Consider the following 18,602-nt stretch of genomic DNA (forward strand, 5'->3'; position numbering starts at 1 on the left):
TCAAATATTGCTGCCCTTTTGACTATTACCTCTACTGACCACATCCAGCTTCCCATCTCAAAATGTAGCTTTCCCCCATGCTGTTTGGCATTTCCCCTTCAAATTTTATGATCCAGACTCCTATTGGGTAGTCACAGGGGCAAGGGGTCTCATTTCAAAATTCTGAGGTGAAAACAATTCTGGAACCAAAACAAAAATTGAAGAACTTTAGGAAAATTCTTTTCAACTTTAATATGAAGATATGACCAAGTTGTGCCAGTTGAAATTGAATTTTGCACAAGATTCAAAAAACTGTATCACTTTTGGCTGTACCTTTAATTTAAGACAGCTGTTATTTCAGACGAGAATATTGGCTCCTTCTGAACTAGTGAATACAAACAGAAGTACCAGCAAAAGTCTCTACAGTGCATTAGTCTAGACATTGTCCAACCAAGGCTGTCTGAATGGAAATCATTCCATTCTGCCAGCAACTTCACACAAAAGAATGCAACATTATCTTAGCTCCATTTTACATTTAAGTGTTAGAACCTGGCTAGATTATAATAGGATGACAAAGTACATCAAGCATTAACATTTACACAACTACACTACAGGAAAATGTCACACAACTAAACTTAAAAGCTCTTCTATAAAAAATCTTCAATCAAATGGCTTTAGTGAAAATCAGAACGATGGCAATTCTAGCTGAAAACCTCTCTTGTTCCTGGGGGAAATAAGACCCTTTTGAAAATGTTTGGAATAAGAAACTCAAAGTAACTGTTCTATCCCACAGGTAGTTTAATAAACTGAAATACACAAAAAAAACTCAGACAAAAAGCTCTGAAAAAGGACCCGAGCCCAAGCATTAATCTTCTGCTGACCGACTTGCAAGATTTTCGACTTGTTAGAAACACACTAAATTGCTTAACATTTCTTACACTGAATATTCCATTAAAAACACACAGCTGCAGTCACAGTCCTACTACTTTTGACTAAATCAAGTCCAAAAACCTGTTTGTATTTGATAAACGGCTAAACCAGTTGGAAAAATTTCCACTTGGCCGGAAATGGAAAGGATGTATGTATAATAATGTTGAACCCACATGTACCAAACCAGTCAGGATTTTCTGTATTCAGAACATGAACTGGGAGGGAGAGGGGGAGGGAAAGGCAGACAATGAGAAACAAAAGATTTACATTCTTCCATTCTGATTGCAAAGCATTAACAAAAAGGCACAATAAATTTTTTGTTTGGCCAAACGCTACGTTCCTGTAACTCTAGCCCCTTGTGCATCCCTCCCTCCATTCGTCCCACCACTGGCAGACATGCATTCAGCTGTCTGGGCTCCCATGCTCTGGGATACTTTCCCCAAACCCCTCTGCCTCCTCACCTTCACCTCCCTCTTATCCTCTTCCTCCAAGACCCTCCTTAAAAGCCATATCTAACCGAGCTTTTAGACACCCTCCCCCTTAACATCTCCTTCTTTGAGCTCATCCAAAATTCTGCTGCTTGTGTCGTAACTCACATCAAGTCCCAATCACCCATCACCCCTGTGCTTGCTGATGTATATTGGCTCCCTGTGCAGCAATGCCTTGATTTCAACATTCACATCCTTGTTTTCAAATCCCTCCATGGCCTCACCTCTCCCTATCTCTGTAAGCTCTACCAGCCCTACAACCCTCCAAGATTTCTGTGCTCCTCCAATTCTGGCCTCCTGTGCATCCCCAATTCTAATCGGTACATCATTGGCAGCCGTGCCTTCAGCTGCCTAAGCCCCAAGCTCTGGAATTCCACCTTGCTATCTTTCTCTCCTCCTTTAAGACGTTCTTCTTTGTCCTAATATCTCCTTATGTGGCTCTGTATCAAATTGTGTTTGATAATGTGCCTGTGAAGCACCTTGGGACATTTTACTAAGCTAATGGTGCTATATAAATGCAAGTGTTGTTTCTTGGGCTGTGATTACACCTCTGAAGTGCCTTGGAATTATTTTCTGCATTAAAAGCGCTATTTAAATGCAAGTTGATGGTGCTGAATTGCAAGTTACATTTGTTCAATTTAAAAGTCTTCTGAAAAATAGATTAAAATGGGAATCCATGTCAACTTGAAGGACAATCCAGACGATTAGGAACAGTTACCTCAGCCATCACTTTCTCCCCATTTCTAACCCCTAACCCACACCCCATTCTTCAACTTAGCCCTGACGCTATACGAGTCTGTATCTTCTCCCCTTCACCAACACCAAATTCATCTTCTATACTACTCATGTCTTGCTTCCTACACCCTTTCCCCAACCAACTCCTGACCACTCAACACTTCTCCTTTCCTAAATGCTCACTGAGCATTAACGTGTTTTCAGCTCCTGTCAGAAACTCCATTGCCATGCAACCAACACCGCCCCCACAAGCTGCTTGCTCAGGTTGAACCAAATGATGCACAATCTCTGTATCCTTTTCAATCCAGAACTGAGCTTCAAACCCTATATCGCATCCATCACCAAGACCACTTGCTTCATTTCAACAATGCCTGTCTCCACCTTTACTTCCTTTGCACCATTGCTGAAATCCCTCATTATCTTCACACTTGATTTCTTTAATGACGTCCTGTCAGCCTTGAGCACCACCTTTCACAAATCATCTATAATTCCACTGCTCACATCCTAGCCCATATTATATCCCACTTGATTCCTCGTCACCAATTCATAGGGCTAGACTTTACACGTTTGTGTAGATTGCCCAAAAATGGACGTTATTTCCAGCGCTGGGTTTGAGATCGCCAGATTATCAGCCATTTTCAAAACCTCAACTTTCCATTTTATAAAATGGGCATTACCGCGGGCGATCTGAAATGGGTGTTAGCGTTAAATTTTTTGACCTTCTGCCATAAAGTGTCGGCGACCATAGCAACAGTCATTTCCCGCATTTCAGGTGGTCAGGGGTCATCAATACATGCGCAGAAGAGAGAGGGGGAGCAGAGAGGAACTGAAAGTGTGTGTGGGTGTGTTGTGTGGTATTTTGGCTGTTGAGAGGTAGGAGGGAGATTTACCAGCAGCAAAAAAACTTGTGAGCACAAATAACGTTGTTCCCATGGAGTTTTGGGGGAAAAAAATATAGCTAAAATAGAAGGGATGGAGGAGGCGACACAGCACGCTGTGGAGACTGAGGACGCTAGCGAAAGCAGTGAGGTGGGAGAGGAACCATTGGGAGGACGAAAACGAGCTCGGAGGTTCTCCGACAAAGCAAATGCCTCCCTCCTGCAGGAGGTGGAGTCATGCTGGGGTCAATTGACCGGAGTGCACGTGGGAACCCAAAGGTCTACCAGAAGATATGGGCCGACATAGCCGAGGTGGTCTCGTCGGCAACGAACGACGTGCATGAGGGGCTGGAACGACCTTGTCCGATCTGCCAGAGTAAGTATTACATTTACTTATATATTTATATAATTTGAATTGTAAGTGTAATAAGTGATTAAAATCAGATGTGATGTCTTGCACTCATATTGGGAATGTTTTACTCAAAGCCTGCGTTGACAGTGTATATCTTTAGAAACATAGAAAATAGGTGCAGGAGCAGGCCATTCGGCCCTTCGAACCTGCATCACCATTCAATAAGATCATGGCTGATCATTCACCTCAGTACTCCTTTCCTGCTTTCTCCCCCTACCCCTTGACCCCTTTAGCTGTAAGGGCTATATCTAACTCCCTCTTGAATATATTTAACGAACTGGCATCAACAACTCTCTGCGGTAGAGAATTAGGTAAATAATGATAATTTTCGTAATAACCATGATTAAGTCTGTCGATTATGTGTCGTATCAGTCTCTGTGACTGTACCTAGCAATGATCTCATGCCATGTCGTGCTGGTGTTATCTTAAAAAGAAGCTTTCTAAGAATAGGGCCGAGCAGAGGCGAACGGGTGGTGGGCCACCAGTCATCATCGAGCTCACCGACATCGAGGAGCGGGTGCTATCACTAGTGGGGAGTCACCCCCGATCGGCCATGCAAGCAGCAGCAGAATCTGTGATGCCACATGAGTAAAGTATACACCATTGCCACACCCACTCATATCCAACCAATAATATATGATAGACGATTTATAAAAGTGTTATATAAATAATGATGGCCTCATGAGAATCATTGCAATGCAGAATTTGGTCATGCTCATGAAATGTGATGATTTTGATAGCGGTGGTGCTTTTATCGTGCATATGCTGTGTGTAGCGGTGGAATCACCTTGTGACCCTAGCACCCCCTTCGAATAACCTAATTTATGTTTTGTAGCGCGGCCCCATACAAGACCACCGAGCCCAGAAGCTGGGGGTCCGGGACTGGAGTCTCTGGATGATCACCCATCTGGTGTTGAGGAGCCCTGATTATCGCCTGTGGAGCTGCAGGGTGCCTTCTCCAGGGATGACAGTGTCGATTTTGAGGAGCGTGCATCACCAAGCTCCATAATGCATGCGACACCGATTGCATCTAGTGCTCCTGCGGCCATGCCCTCCTCCACCGTGGAGGGAGCAGAGCCAAGCACCTTGCTGCAGGCCACCTGAGGTGCCTCCACGACGGCGCCGACCATGCAGAGGTTTGTTCGACGCAGCAGATCTGCTCCACGAGCAGCAGATATGAGTGGGGACAATGGTACACTTGTCCAGGAGGAGTGTTGACATAGGTCAGCAGATCCTACAGACAATGAGGGGCATATCCCAACAGCTGGCCAGCATGCCCGCCACCATGACCGAGTACGTGCCGCAGATGGCGGAGGCCCTGGAGCTGATAGCCAGGAACACTGGTGGCAGAGGGCTCCCAGTGGTCCCGGAGCGCGGCACTGCACCCCAAGGTGCCGCACCCCCATTGCCAACGACACGAGAGCCAGGAGGAAGATCTTGCTTCTGGCTCGGAGGACGTTCCCACCTCGGGACCATCCTCTCCTGTATCCGGCCAACCAGTGGTTCTGCTGTCATCCCCCCCAATGATGCAGCGCCTGAGGAGCTCCTCGGCAAGGCGGCTTGGAGTCAGGAGGGAAAGGGGTTCAGGTGAGGAGGAGAAGCTGGGGGGGGGGTAAAGGAAAGTGAGGTGTATGGCCGCAGGAGTTGTATTGGTCACAGTATTTTTATGTTGTGGTTGCTATTTTGTTGGGAGGTTTGGGGGAGGGGGGTACCTTGTTTTTTTGCATTTGTGTTCTTTGATTATGAGGTTTTGTTTGAAATGTGAACACTTTCATGAATGATATAAATGTCATCAATTTGTTATGGGGTGTGGTGTTTTTTTTTACAGTTATATTATTTTATACAAATGTTCTCACTAAATGTTTTTTATTTCACATAACCTTGTTGCGCATTGTCTCAGATAAGACCACTTCTCCCTGTAAGTGTGTGGGGTATAAGTTGTCGTCCTCCTCCTCAGTGTGCCATCTCTTTGACAGGGCACATAATGCTCCTGAATATACCTTCTGCCACCTCTAGTCTGCAGCATGTGCGTAGTCATCAAGACAGGCTGAGAAATTACAGGCCCCATTACAATCACAATCAGTATTATACCTATTGTTCACAAAAAATAAATTTACCTACTAAAACACCTAAAATAAATTCAAATCGTCCACCGTATGATAAGATGTTTGTTCAGATGTTCAAATCACCTTCAAAGAACTGCACAGTACATCAAAACTCCCCAGAATTTGAAGCAGCCTTTTATATGAACTGACCTCCGATTTACAAAATGGCGTCCATACCGCTGGGTTTAGTTCAGGCGAGAGCAATTTTTTTTCAGCAGGTTTTGCGGTGTGCAATATTTTCGGCGATTATGTGGCCGAGGTGCCGAAAGTAATGCTCGGCGATATTATGGCCATTAGTTTCGTCCATTCTGATCTTTACGGCAAAAAAAAGTGGGCGGGTGGTATTATTAATTCTCGGCGTTAACTATATGCCAAAAGAAACGCTGGGCGATAAGTGAGCGATACATGGGCGTTAGTTTCCATTTTGTTGCTAAATGGGCGATATGCCTCATCTCAGCGTTAAAATGGACGTAAAGTGGGCGGTATCGATGCAAAAAAAGTGGAAAATCTGGGCCATAGACTTAAAAAAAATTCTAATCTTGGTGGCAGAAATGTTAGCCACGATGGCCTTATTTTGTAGAATGCCCTCCCTAAACCCCTCCGTCTTGCTACTTGTTTCTCTACATTTAAAACCTATCTATTCCACTATGCTTTTGCTTATCTCTCCTAACTATTGTTTGGTGCCCATTTCTCTTCTGCAAAGTACTTGGGATGTTTTTTTTTAATATGTAGTAAGGTATTATGGAAAAAAATTACACCCTGCAAAAATGAAAATTGGAAACATATAAAAGATTTGAATTCATAGTTGAATGCTAAAAAATAAACTCTTATTCCTGGCATCTACTAACAAAAAATGATCCTCACCACAAAACTGGGTATTTAGGGAAGTGTGGAGATCAGAATGAATTGCAAAGAATGTAAAACGTCCACAACAGAACATTCAAAATAGTCCTCTAAATCCACACCATTGTTTCAAAATTTGCCTGCAGCTAAACATGCAGCTTTTATAACAGACGCAAATAATTATTTCACATTTAGCATACGAACTGCTTTGGTAACCAGGAATTCCTATATTCCTTACAAACAGTACATTATAGCACCAAATAACTTGAAAATGTTCATGCGTACACACAATCAAACCTCACCCATTATACAATTACAAACCTTCACAACAATCCTGCCACATCCTCAAGTCCATTTTTGGCATGACAGCACAGCTCTGATAACCATGAGGATATTCTGCCACTCTGAACACATCAGGCTGTATCCTGGTGATGTTGTCTCCATTGTCACATAGGACACGGGCAAGGGACGTCTGCTTGATCTGAGTCAGCTGGGCTGGAGTGAACACCCCAGGATTTTCATACCAGAACCTGTGACCATAGGAAAAAGAATAATTTTAAGTCTATCGAGGTCCTTCAAAGCTACTTCAGTTCATTGCTTCATTACCGATGTCTCTGGATGTCTCTTATTCTTAACCCCAAAATCCCAGTTCTTTTCAACAAATCCAGATTTGTTCTTTTGTCACCAATTGGATAGGCAAAATTTCAAACTGAAAAGTGGAATCCACTGTATTTTATATTTAGTATCAATTCCACTTTGTCAAAAACATCTCATAAAAATGCAATAAATGTAACCAATTCAGAAATGTTACTTTAACACATTTATGTGCAATGTGCACAGGTCCTGGTTCACCAGATTATTGTAGAATAATCTGCAATGTCTTATATATGTAGGTTCAGGTACAACTTACATTTCTATCGCACTCCTTGTGCACAGATAACATCTCAGACATTCTACATGGTGGAAACAGATAAAGTAATCATGAAGCAGAGAAATAGAGAAACAGAAAGTTGCAGGAGGGAACAAAATCTTGATTGAAGTAAAGACATGAAGGGAGAGATTAAGGGAGGATAAGAGGCTAGTGAACTCAGAGGAGAGAGAGCATGATGAATTGAGATGGAGGTTGAAATCACCGAGGATGAGAAGTCGGTCGGTGCAGTGGCTGAAGGAGGAAAGCAGTGAAGATATTTCAGTAATAACATTTTTATGGTACTTGGGTGGGTGATAGAGAATGAGAATTTTAAATGAGGTGAGCGGGGTGGTATAAGGTGAGATGCTCAAAGGAGGAGAAAGTGCCGAAGGATTAGGGGTACAGACCAAGGTATGATGAGAGCCACACTGCCATCACAACGGTCTGAGCGGGGCAAGTGATGGAAGGTATAGTCAGGTGGGGAGGATTCATTTAAGGGTAAGGTATCATCGCCCCTCAACCGAGAATCCATTATGGCCATAATGTAAATGCAATCATCCACAATAGGTTCATGGATGGCAAGGGTCTTGTTTGCAAGTGAACGGATATTCTGGAGGGAGATGCGGAGACGGTCGGTGATGGCTGACCCACCGCCAGCACCCACAAGGTCAGCGTTGCAGGGGGGTGGGGAAGCGGGGGGGAGAAGAGAAAAGAGAAGGTGAGTTGGACAGGGAGGAGATTGGCAAGATTAGTTTCCATTGAGTGCACTGGGCGGGAAGGTCGGTGAGAGAATAGGATGGGACAGTTGGGGTTGTAAGGAGGCAGTGACGAGTGCCTCAATGGGTCTTTAATAGGATGCCAAGAGAGGCACAGAAGGGAGCTTATCTAAGATGGAGTCAAGCCTGGGACGGTGGCAGGAGAGTAGCAAGGTCAAAGAGTAATGAAAGATTGGGGTAGGGATTTGGAAAAGCAAAGTATCCGAGGGAGGGGAGAAGATAGGAGGCATAATGACAGGAGAGCGCGGTCAGGGAGGGAGAGAGAGAAAAGGAAAAGGTGGAGAAAAAGTGGATAAGTATGAATGGCTTGGGTTTGGAGCGGCACCAAAGTAAGTGTGCATGTGAATGGACAGGGGAAAAGCTCAGGTTACGTAGGCTTGGTTAAATGTAGTACAGGTTGAACATCCCATATCCAGAACTCCCTTATCCGGAACCAGCCCTCGTCCGGAACCATTCCCGGTCACCGGGTGCCGCATGCGCAGAACTCCCACGTGAACAAATTGAAGTCCTTCCTCACTGCCGACTCCTGCAATCGTTGGCCTGATCCGGCGATCCACCATACTGCCCGACGACCACCACCACTCCCCCCCCCACCTCCCATGATCTCTCTGCCGCACTCTCAGCCCCAAGCCAGGCAGCCCCGATAGCCCCTTGCTCTTCACCTGTATCTTCCAATTTAACATGACCACGCCTCGTCCAGAAAAATCCCTTATCCAGAACAGGCCAAGTCACAAGGGCTGCGGATAAGAGGGGTTCAACCTGTAATTAATGGCCTTGGCATTCTGAATAAGTTGTAGTTTGAAAGACGTGGAGGCAGGTGGGCCTCCATGGAGAGCACAGGGGAAGTTAAGTCTCAAGGGAATAAAGGTATGGAGTAGAATTTTGGCAGCAGTGGACTTTCACCTGCAGTCAAAGTGAAACCATCTGAAACCCATCGCTATTAAACTTGAAGATCAATTCCACCAAGCTCAAAGTGTAAAACAAACTCCAAATGTAACCTTACAAAGGGCAGGATGTGGAAAAGAGACATTTTCACTTCAGCAGTTTCCTCAAGGTACTGCCATATCTGCAATTTGTTTTTACCCTCAAGTGGCTCGACAAGCAATCCATGCACATGTTGAATGGAAGTAACATTAAGTGGGAATACAAATAATGACAAGATGAATACAGAACATAATACAAAGTATTAACTTGAAATTCTTCACACCCCCATCGCCCCTGCTTCTGGAAGAATTAACTCTTGTTGTGGTACAGTTCCATGGACTCTGGCATCTCTCTAGTACCTTGTCCAAGTGTTCATTCTTCATGTGTGAGCTTAGCGACAGTGAGTGTTGGGAGGCTATGTGACCATAGAGGGGATCACAGCTCAGTCCAATTCTGTTATTCTCCATCACAGGGATGCATATTTACATGCATCAGCTTGGTTCAATTGCAAGCATTTTCACTTGAGTGAGAAAGTCATGGGTCACGCCCCACTCCAGAACTTGAGCACTAAATTAACCCTGCAATGCAGTACCGAGAGTGTACTGCATTGTTGGAAGTGCAATTCATCAGATAAGATGTTAAACTAAGGTCTCAATCATCTTTTATTGCTGATTCAGGTGGGCAGTCAAGATCCCATAGTACTTTTCAAATAATAATATTCCCACAGCCCAACATTTCCTCCTCAACCAAAACCACCAATTAGTTATTCATCTTGCTTCTGGGACCTTGGGGTGCATAAAATACCGTGCCTACATAATAAGAGTAACTGCACTTCAAAGCGATTTGTTTTCTATGAAGCATGTTGGGACACTTCAGAGAAATGTGATAAGGCTTTATACAAAGACAAGTTTTTCTTTCACACATATACTCAACCCAGCACGACTCACTGATCAGGACTGGGAATCCAAGCTGATTTTTCTATTTTTACATCAGGGCACTGAGGCCAATTATAGTAGCCTAATTGCTGTCCCAGCACATACCAGCTGTCAAAGATGGGATCTTCTGGTCTGTACTGCGTAGTATTACACCAGGCCACCTTGAGCCACTGCGTCAGTGGGAAGCTGAATCATATGTGGTTTGGAACAGAATCGCCCTCGGGGACAGTGATTCTGTCGCTGATGTTGTACACCACTGAATTAGAGCTTGTAAGCATGAAAATGAAGGATTGATTGAAATAAAGAAAACCAAGCAACATTACATTGGCTGCTGATTACCTATCACCATCTCGAAGACGTTTAAACTGCGTAGCCAACAAGCACAAAAGTGTAGGTCCCAATCTGGTTCCAGGAATCAAGTCCTCCACCATTAATGCAGGGAATAGGTCTATGTTCAAGGGTGTACCATACAAGCTGCAAGGGAGAAGAGAAACATTTCACACAGTTTTGACAAATGCTCTACACTTGAAATATTAACTGATCTGTTCTCTCCACAGATACCGACTGACATGTTAGTGTGACGCCCATTTTCTGATTCAGTTTCAGGTTTCTAACAGCTACAGTTTTTTACTCTTTTGTTTAGAAGTGCATTTTGCAAACTGAAATAATATTCAGTTTTAAAGCAGCAATGTAAATTCATTTTAAGGGGGTAGAGTGGTGTAGTGGTTAGGTTACTGGCATAGCAATCCACAGGACTGGACTAAAAATCCAGATTGCCAATCCCTCCATGGCAGTTTGAAAAAAGTAACAATGACACTCTGTTGGATTGTCGTAATAACCCAACTGGTTCACCGATGTCCTTTAGGGAAGGAGGCTTCCAGTCCTTATCCAACCTGGCCTATATGTGACTCCAGACCCACACGAATGATTCTTAAATGTTCTCTGAAGTTCGCCTCTTAAGGCTCGCCCCTGAACCAATTAGTCAGGGCAACTATGGATGGGCAGTAAATGTTCGCCTTGTCATTGTCGCCCACATCCTGAGAATTAATAATATATATTTTTTTAAACCAAACTTTGTGACGTAAAAACTTAGCCAGCCAGCCAGCATGGCAGTCACAGGTGCAAAATGTACATCATTTTATTACACACAAATTCTACATTCAACTTTTTGCATCAGATCAATAAATTTAAACAATTAGGAAAGAATAATAATAGCAAGCATTAATAAAAATGGACCTTCTTAAAGCATGCTTTCAGCATCCCAGGCTTCGATATTAAAACTTCCTACGTTGGGTGGGAGGGGAAATTAAAATATGAAATCTGCGTAACTTGATCCAAACATGCCAAGAGGCTTATTAACATATTTAAATCGGGATCCTACAATACAATTGGGAGCCCAATTCCAAATTAACTGGTGTCGCATGAGTTTCGCAGAGGTTGTAAAATTTGGCAATGAAACGGAGGAGGGAGGTGCCAGCTCCCAAGATAACATAAAAATTAGGAGTAGTAGGCCATACGGCCCTTCGAGCCTGCTCCGCCATTCATTAAGTTCATGGCTGATCTTTGACCTCAACTCCGCTTTCCTGCCCAATCCCCAAATCCCTCGATTCCCCTAGAGTCCAACTGAGCCACAGCTGACAGTTAATGGAGTGCCAAGTGCCTCTTAGAAACATAGAAAATAGATGCAGGAGCAGGCCATTCGACCCTTCGAGCCTGGACCACCATTCAATATCATGATTGATCATGCAACTTCAATACCCCACTCCTGTCTTCTCTCCATACCCGCTGATCCCTTTAGCCATAAGGGCCATATCTAACTCCTTTTTGAATATATACAACAAACTGGACTCAACAACTTTCTGTGGTAGAGAATGCCATCGGTTCACAATTCTCTGGGTGAAAAAGTTTCTCCTCATCTCAGTCCTATATGGCTTACCCCTTATCCTTAGATTGTGACCCCTGGTTCTGGACTTCCCCAACATCGGGAACAAATTCCTTATGGGCCAGGAGTTCTCCCCAAGGTCCCTCAAGGAATCCTCAAATATCGGGGCTTAATGTTTCACCAATGTGTGTGTTTACAAGTCACAAGTTTTATTATTGATTTTGAGCTATCAAAATGGCCGCACTTACTGCCTGAGCTTTTCTCTAATTCGTTGATTCTTAATTTCATTTTTCAGGTCTTCAAAATCGTGAGCCGAGGTTAGATTGCAGTACACTCTGTAATCATTGTAAGGAGGTATTCCATGATCTCTAGCTCTCTGAATGTTCATAGAAGCTAGATCCAGTGCCACTGCATGTGCCATGGAGAAAAGTCTTTCAGTCAGTTCTGTATTTACCAGCTCTGTTGGGACTCGCATCTTCCCGGGTACAGCAAACAAACCTCGCAGCAATGGGTCAATGCCACCCTCATTCACTATCCTGAATGGAGAGAAGAACGCTTTATGAAGAGGAAGGTGGCCCTGAGGAATGGGTTGAAATGTATCATCCAAGCGGTAGAGAATAGGGTTGATCATTGTGTGCCCAAATCTAAAAGCTGCAGTGGCAAATACATTCAGTATTGCTGCATTAACATTAGGATCATAGCCTTTATAGTCCCTAAGCTTCTTCATTCCAACGTCACCGAGGATTTTGGGTAGCCAATGGCTGTAGGTTACGTGCTGCATCTGGGCACCAACTATTTTACGTGCTTCATGGTAGATTGTCTCACCATCCCAATGTGGATTCAATTTTAGAAGCTCAGTGGCGATTCGGTTGTGTTCCCTAAACCAGACTGTGTGCATACTTGTTAATCCCATGTGTTCATTGGAACGTTGATCTCCAGCCATAAAACAAGGAATAGGACTTTCATTTTCATCTCTCATACATTCAGTTGGTGGACCAGTAGCAAATGGTAAAAGGGGTTTGCCTAATCGATGCGCTATCCCTTGCTTTAACAGGCCTCGTTGACTCGCCAAGTCCCGTATTTCTTCAGCTTCTTGATCTGAGCTCCCATAGACATTTGATGCATCGATATAAGAAGTCAACTGATTGATCTGCTCCCGTGGATACACAGACTCCATTAACAAAGATGTCATCCCACTTCCACAGACCGGGCTGGAGCGTACGAAGAACATGCATCGTGCCCCATTACGCACTCTGGGGTCATTTTGAGGAATCAAGATGGGAAAGCATGGTGGATCATTTGTGCAGACAGAACTGCAATGTTGACCATCTGAATACCTGGAAAGGCTTAGTGCTGCAACAGTCAGGTCCATATCATGGTCAAGGAACTGACCCCACTGCATCAACATATGAGTGTACTTGTCATCAGGTGTAATGGTCTCAGTGCCTACTAGAGAGGTTGAAATGAGGCGAGGTAGAGGGAGAGGAAATCCATTGTAAAACCGATTTCGATTAATTCCTCTTGGCAGATTAAACCCGTTTTCATAGACTGATTTTAGAAGGCGCTCAAAGGCTGTAAGGGAAGCTCCCCACATGGGGTGCTGGAGATTGTTGCACGTTCCATCATGAGAACGGTACTTCTGATGAAAACAAATGTCGGAACAGTTATTGATTCGGCGGTGAGCTGTGCAGCCAGACAGATTAGCAACTAGGTTCAGGAACCTTGGAGACAAAAGGTCATTATAGCGAAAACCTATTGAAAGAAAAAGTAAATTGAAATCACAATTTGTTTTCTTATTCCTGTATACATTCCAATTTTATGTCAAAGCGGAATCAAATAGCCACTCGCACCTATACAGTAAAAATCCCATCAAGTTGTCCAACAAAACCCTGCTGCTGGTGCACTATCACGCAGCAAATTCTGCCCGATCACCTGTCTTCAATGACATATATTGGCTCTTAGTCTCCCAATGCCGCAAATTTAAAATTCTACTTCTGGTGTTTAAATCCCTCCACAAGCTCACTTCTCTCTATCTCTGACTTTCTGGAACACTGCACGACCGCCAAATTTTCCATTCCTCTGACTCCAGCTTCTTTTGCATTACCCCAGCTCAACACCATTATTGGCAGCCGTACCTTCAGCCACCTAGGTCCTATGGTCTGGAAGTTCCTTTCGAAACCCCTCTGCCACCTTTCTGACCCTCCTAAAAAGCCATCTCTTTGGCCAAGCAGATGGACAACCCTCTTAATAGCTCCTTCTTTGGCTCAGCATCCCTTTTTATTCCTTGTGTCTCTGTGGAGAGCCTTTGGATGTTTTCCTACATTAAAAGGTGCTATATAAAGATAAGTTATTATTTTTTTTTAAAATAAGAGTTTAAGGTTTAACTGAAGACTTCATAATGTATGCTGGTTGTTTTCAATCCAAGACACTCTTGTAAGTCTTTTACTATTTTGAAGGTACATAAACATTGGCGCATCTCTTCAAATGTGCTAGACATGAATTTGAATTTAAATTTAAATTGAATTTGAATTTAAAAGGTAGCTCTTTTTATTTGCTGCCTTCTGCATCAGGAACATGGATAGAGTACTTTTAAAAACACGTTAGCTTCTAAGCAAACAGATAACCATCAAATCTTCATTTTAGAATGTGCCTTGAGAGCCAACAAATGGGGAACACGAAAAAGGCAGCTTTTCTGTTGCTTTTGTGATGGTTTCAACAGCTTTTGCTTAAAAAGTCCCATTCGTTTTTTTCTTCAGCTTTCTAGCTGCCAGTTCGGCTCAGATCACTCTTGCCCCAAAGTTCCCCATTAACAGTAGCTTGCCAATGGCTTTCATTTCCAGTTTGCACTAGGAAACCAGTGCGATGTGGTAAGTAACTGCAAGAGGAGAACGACAACTAAAAGGAGTGGGTGACTAAAAGAATTCATTGGAGATGAAACCATGGAAAACACTAACTGATTCAGATCTATGGTTTAAAACAATTAAATGACCTGAACTTGGTGTGCTGAGTAAAGAGAACAACCAGAGGTATTAGGAATCAACAAAGTATATTCAACAATCAAACTTCACCAAAGCTACTTTATTCTTGTGTTTTAGTATTCTTTTCAACTAAATAGCAGTAGACTTTTAACAAATGTTTGAAAGAGTGCTAACTTTAGTATTTGGCTGTTGAACAATTGAGAGCGGGGAACAAGAACACGGTTAATCTAACATTAGAGCTGGGAGATGATGTGAAGACAGCACGCCGATTTGGAGAAATTCACACCAAAGTCCACAAACCGAACCATGCAATGTGAGACTAAAAAGAATGAAATGGAAAATACCTGCTGTCATTAGTACCATGAGAGAAATGGAAGGTGATTGAGAGCACCAGCATCTCACAGTAAGACATTTGTAGTGTGGCTGCCTACATTTCTTAATAGAAAAAAAATTACTGTGCTTATTGTGACAGTTATGATTAGACTTGGGACAAAGATCTTGAGAGTCTGCTCAAATGGGGAAAAAAAAAGGACAGACAGGGGAAAACAGATAAAAGCAGCTATTGTGTCTTCTAATTAAGACCACACTTGTTCCAGAGATATTGTACAATCTGCAGCCAGAGGTCACAAGCAAGTAGAACGTACACATTGTGCAAAATGAAGTATGCACACCTTCCCCATCTCAGTGACAGGCTTTGCGATTCCTGTGTTTCAGAAGAAAACTCAAAACACAAAAAGTAATGTAATAACCAGTAGTTTGTCGGAAAATATTTAAATTGGAGTTTTGTGTGTGAAAACTCAAAAAAGGTAAATAATGTAATTTCACCTTATGTGGTTAACATGTATTATAAAGCTCAACAGCATCAAGGGATTCTGATCAGCTCCAAAACCACAAGTGTAATCATCTCTAAATGAAAATTAATAGAACCCAGAGAATCTGTGTTATTACATGCTCTCAAACTTATTCAACTTCCTTTATAGTCATAAAAGAAAATAAGAAAATATACTTTCACTTTATAACTGGCATCTGCAGATTGTGGAGCTTGTAGTATCAATCAAAACCCCACAACTAATCTCCTAAGATTTTGGAACAATATTTGCCAGTTTGATGCTTTTGTAATATGTTGCATTGCAGTATTTTTGTTTTGCTTCATAGGACGGCCTTTTGATGATATCAGCCTTATCCATTACCAGGAAAAAAAATTTTGCCAATGAATGGAGCTTGTACTGTACCAGGCTACCATAAATCCTTCAGATGAAGAACAATTAAAATCTTCAAGCTGTTACATTTATGGAATCATTGGCAACCTCTGTGCTACAATGGAAAAGTGAGCAAACGAATGTGAGATATACAAGTTGTATTTTCTTTCTGAAGCATATTTGGCATTGCCTTAAGTTAAATTGGTTAAAGTGTCCCTCAAACAAAGTCACTACTTCGGAATTTGGCCCAAGACTAAATGTTATCGAGTATCCCAATTCTAGACAGCCTGCTTCTACCTCATTCCCAAGATCCACAAACAGGACTGCCCTGGTAAACCCATCGTTTCAGCCTGTTCTTGCCCCATGGAATGGATTTCTTCCTATCTCGACTCATTTTTTCTCACCTTTTTCAGTCTCTTTCCACCTACATCCGCGACTCTTCTGATGCCCTCTGCCGTTTTAACAATTTCCTGGCCCCAGCCATCTCCTTTTCACTATGGATGTCCAATCCCAGCACACTTCCATCCCCCACCAGGATGGCCTTGAGCAGGGGCCCAACCAGTCCCCATCCACCGCCACCCTCCTCCGCCTGGCTGAACTGTTCTCACATTGTACAACTTCTCCTTTGACTCCACTCACTTCCTCCAAATTAAAGGTGTTGCTATGGGAGCCCACATGGGTCCTAAGCTATGCCTGCCTTTTCGTGGGATATGTGGAACATTCTTTGTTCCAGTCCTACTCGGGTTCCTCCTTCACCCATTTTTCTGGTACACTGATGACTGTATCGGTGCGGTTTCCTGCTCTCGCCCGGAACTAGAAAATTTCATTCACTTTGCTTCCAATTTCCACCCTTCCTTCACCTTCACCTTCACGTGGTCCATCTCTGACTCTTCCCTTCCTCGACTTCTCTGCCTCCATTTCTGGGGACAGGTTATTGACTAACTATAAGCCCACTGCTACAATCCCACAGTTACCTGGACTACATTTCCTCCCACTCCGCTTCCTGTAAGGACTCCCTTTCATTCTACTAGTTTTTATGTCTGTGTTGCATCTGTTCTTACAACTCTACCTTCCATACTAGTGCTTCCAATATGTCTGCCTTTTTCCTCAACCGAGGATTCCCCTCTACCATGGTTGTCACGGCCCTCAACCGTGTCCGTTCTATTTCCTGCACTTCTGCTCTCACACCTTCCCCTCCCTCCCAGAACCACGATTGGGTTCCCCTAGTCCTCACCTTTCACCCCACCAGCCTCCACGTTCAACAGATTACCCCTGGCCATTTCCACCACCTCCAGCATGATCTCACCACCAAACAATCTTCCCCTCCCCTTTCAGCATTCTGAAGGGACTGCTCTGTCCCCGACACCCTTTTCCACTCATCAATGACTCCTAACACCCCCTCCCCATGGCACCTTCCCGTGCCAGCACAGGAGATGCAACACCTGGCCATTCACCTCCTCCCTTCCCACTGTCCAGGGTCCCAAATGTTCCTTCCAGGTGAAACAGCGATTTACTTGTACTACTTTCAATTTAGTATACTGCATTCACTGCTCACGACGTGGTGGTCTCTATATTGGGAAGAACACACGCAGATTGGGTGACATCTTTGCAGAACATCTCCATTCAGTCCGTAAACGTCACCTTGAGCTTCCAGTCGCCTGTCACTTTAATTTTCCACTCCAATCTCACTCTGATCTCTCCATCCTCGGCCTCTTACACTGTTCCAATGAAGCTCAACAGAAGCTCGAGGAACAGCACCTCATCTTTCGTGGAGGCACTTTACAACCTTCTCGACTCAACATCGAGTTCAACAATTTAAGACCATAACCACTGCTCCTATTTTTTTCTCTTTCCCACAGCAGCTATTGATAATTCTGCCATTTCCATTTACACCCTATCTAGACTCATCTTTTGTTTCTTAACTTGCCCCATTACCATCGCAGTTTGCCTTGCACCATCATTCCTTTTGTCTCAATCTCTTCTGCCTTCCACCCCATTACAGATCTTCCCCTTTGTTCTTTCCTCCCCTACTCTTGCTTAAAACTGGTTACATCTCTAACTTTTTCCAGTTCTGACGAAGAGTCATTGACCGGAAGCGTCAATTCCGTTTCTCTCCCCACAGATGCTGCCTGACCTGCTGAGTATTTCCAGCATTTTCTGATTTTATTTCAGATTTCCAGCATCTGCAGTATTTTGCTTTTGTATCCTATTTCTACATCTTAAAAATGGAACGAATCTGATGACAATACTCATCTACATAGCTGGAAAATTACTGGACTTTTAAATGGAATCTAGTAGCTAAAGTAACTTTTAGATTGTTTGGGGCCAAAATTGCCCAACGCTGGGTTTGAGGCGGTCACTTTGAATTAAATGATAGTTTAGCACCTACCGGCGCGGAATTGGCCCCTCAGAAGCAAAACAATATGCAGGGGGGGTAACCGGGTGTTCACAGGGCGGACGCTGCGTGTTCACAGGGCGTGACTCTCAACGCCACGCTGAGTACATCGGTTCGGCGTACATCATACTTACGCATCACAATGTCCCTCCCCTTCGTTTAAAGGGGAGGACCGCTGCGAATTCTGCAGCCCCTTTAGTGGAGCCCACTGGGCTACCAAGAAACGGAGCCGG

The 18,602-nt window shown here is 43.6% G+C and overlaps 1 protein-coding gene across 2 annotated transcripts in view; it reads right to left on the reverse strand.

Annotated features, from left to right (window-relative positions):
• LOC139267116 (peroxidasin homolog) overlaps window positions 1–18,602 on the reverse strand; it is a 324,156-nt gene that overhangs the window by 32,182 nt on the left and 273,372 nt on the right. For both annotated transcript variants that reach the window (XM_070884937.1, XM_070884936.1), the window contains 3 exons: window positions 12,046–13,549; window positions 10,255–10,389; window positions 6,692–6,900 (listed from right to left, as the gene is read on the reverse strand). In XM_070884937.1, the coding sequence (XP_070741038.1) occupies window positions 6,692–6,900; window positions 10,255–10,389; window positions 12,046–13,549 (1,848 nt within the window). The remainder of the gene's footprint in view (window positions 1–6,691; window positions 6,901–10,254; window positions 10,390–12,045; window positions 13,550–18,602) is intronic.

Source organism: Pristiophorus japonicus, chromosome 7, assembly GCF_044704955.1.
Source record: "Pristiophorus japonicus isolate sPriJap1 chromosome 7, sPriJap1.hap1, whole genome shotgun sequence".
NCBI lineage: Eukaryota > Metazoa > Chordata > Chondrichthyes > Pristiophoridae > Pristiophorus > Pristiophorus japonicus.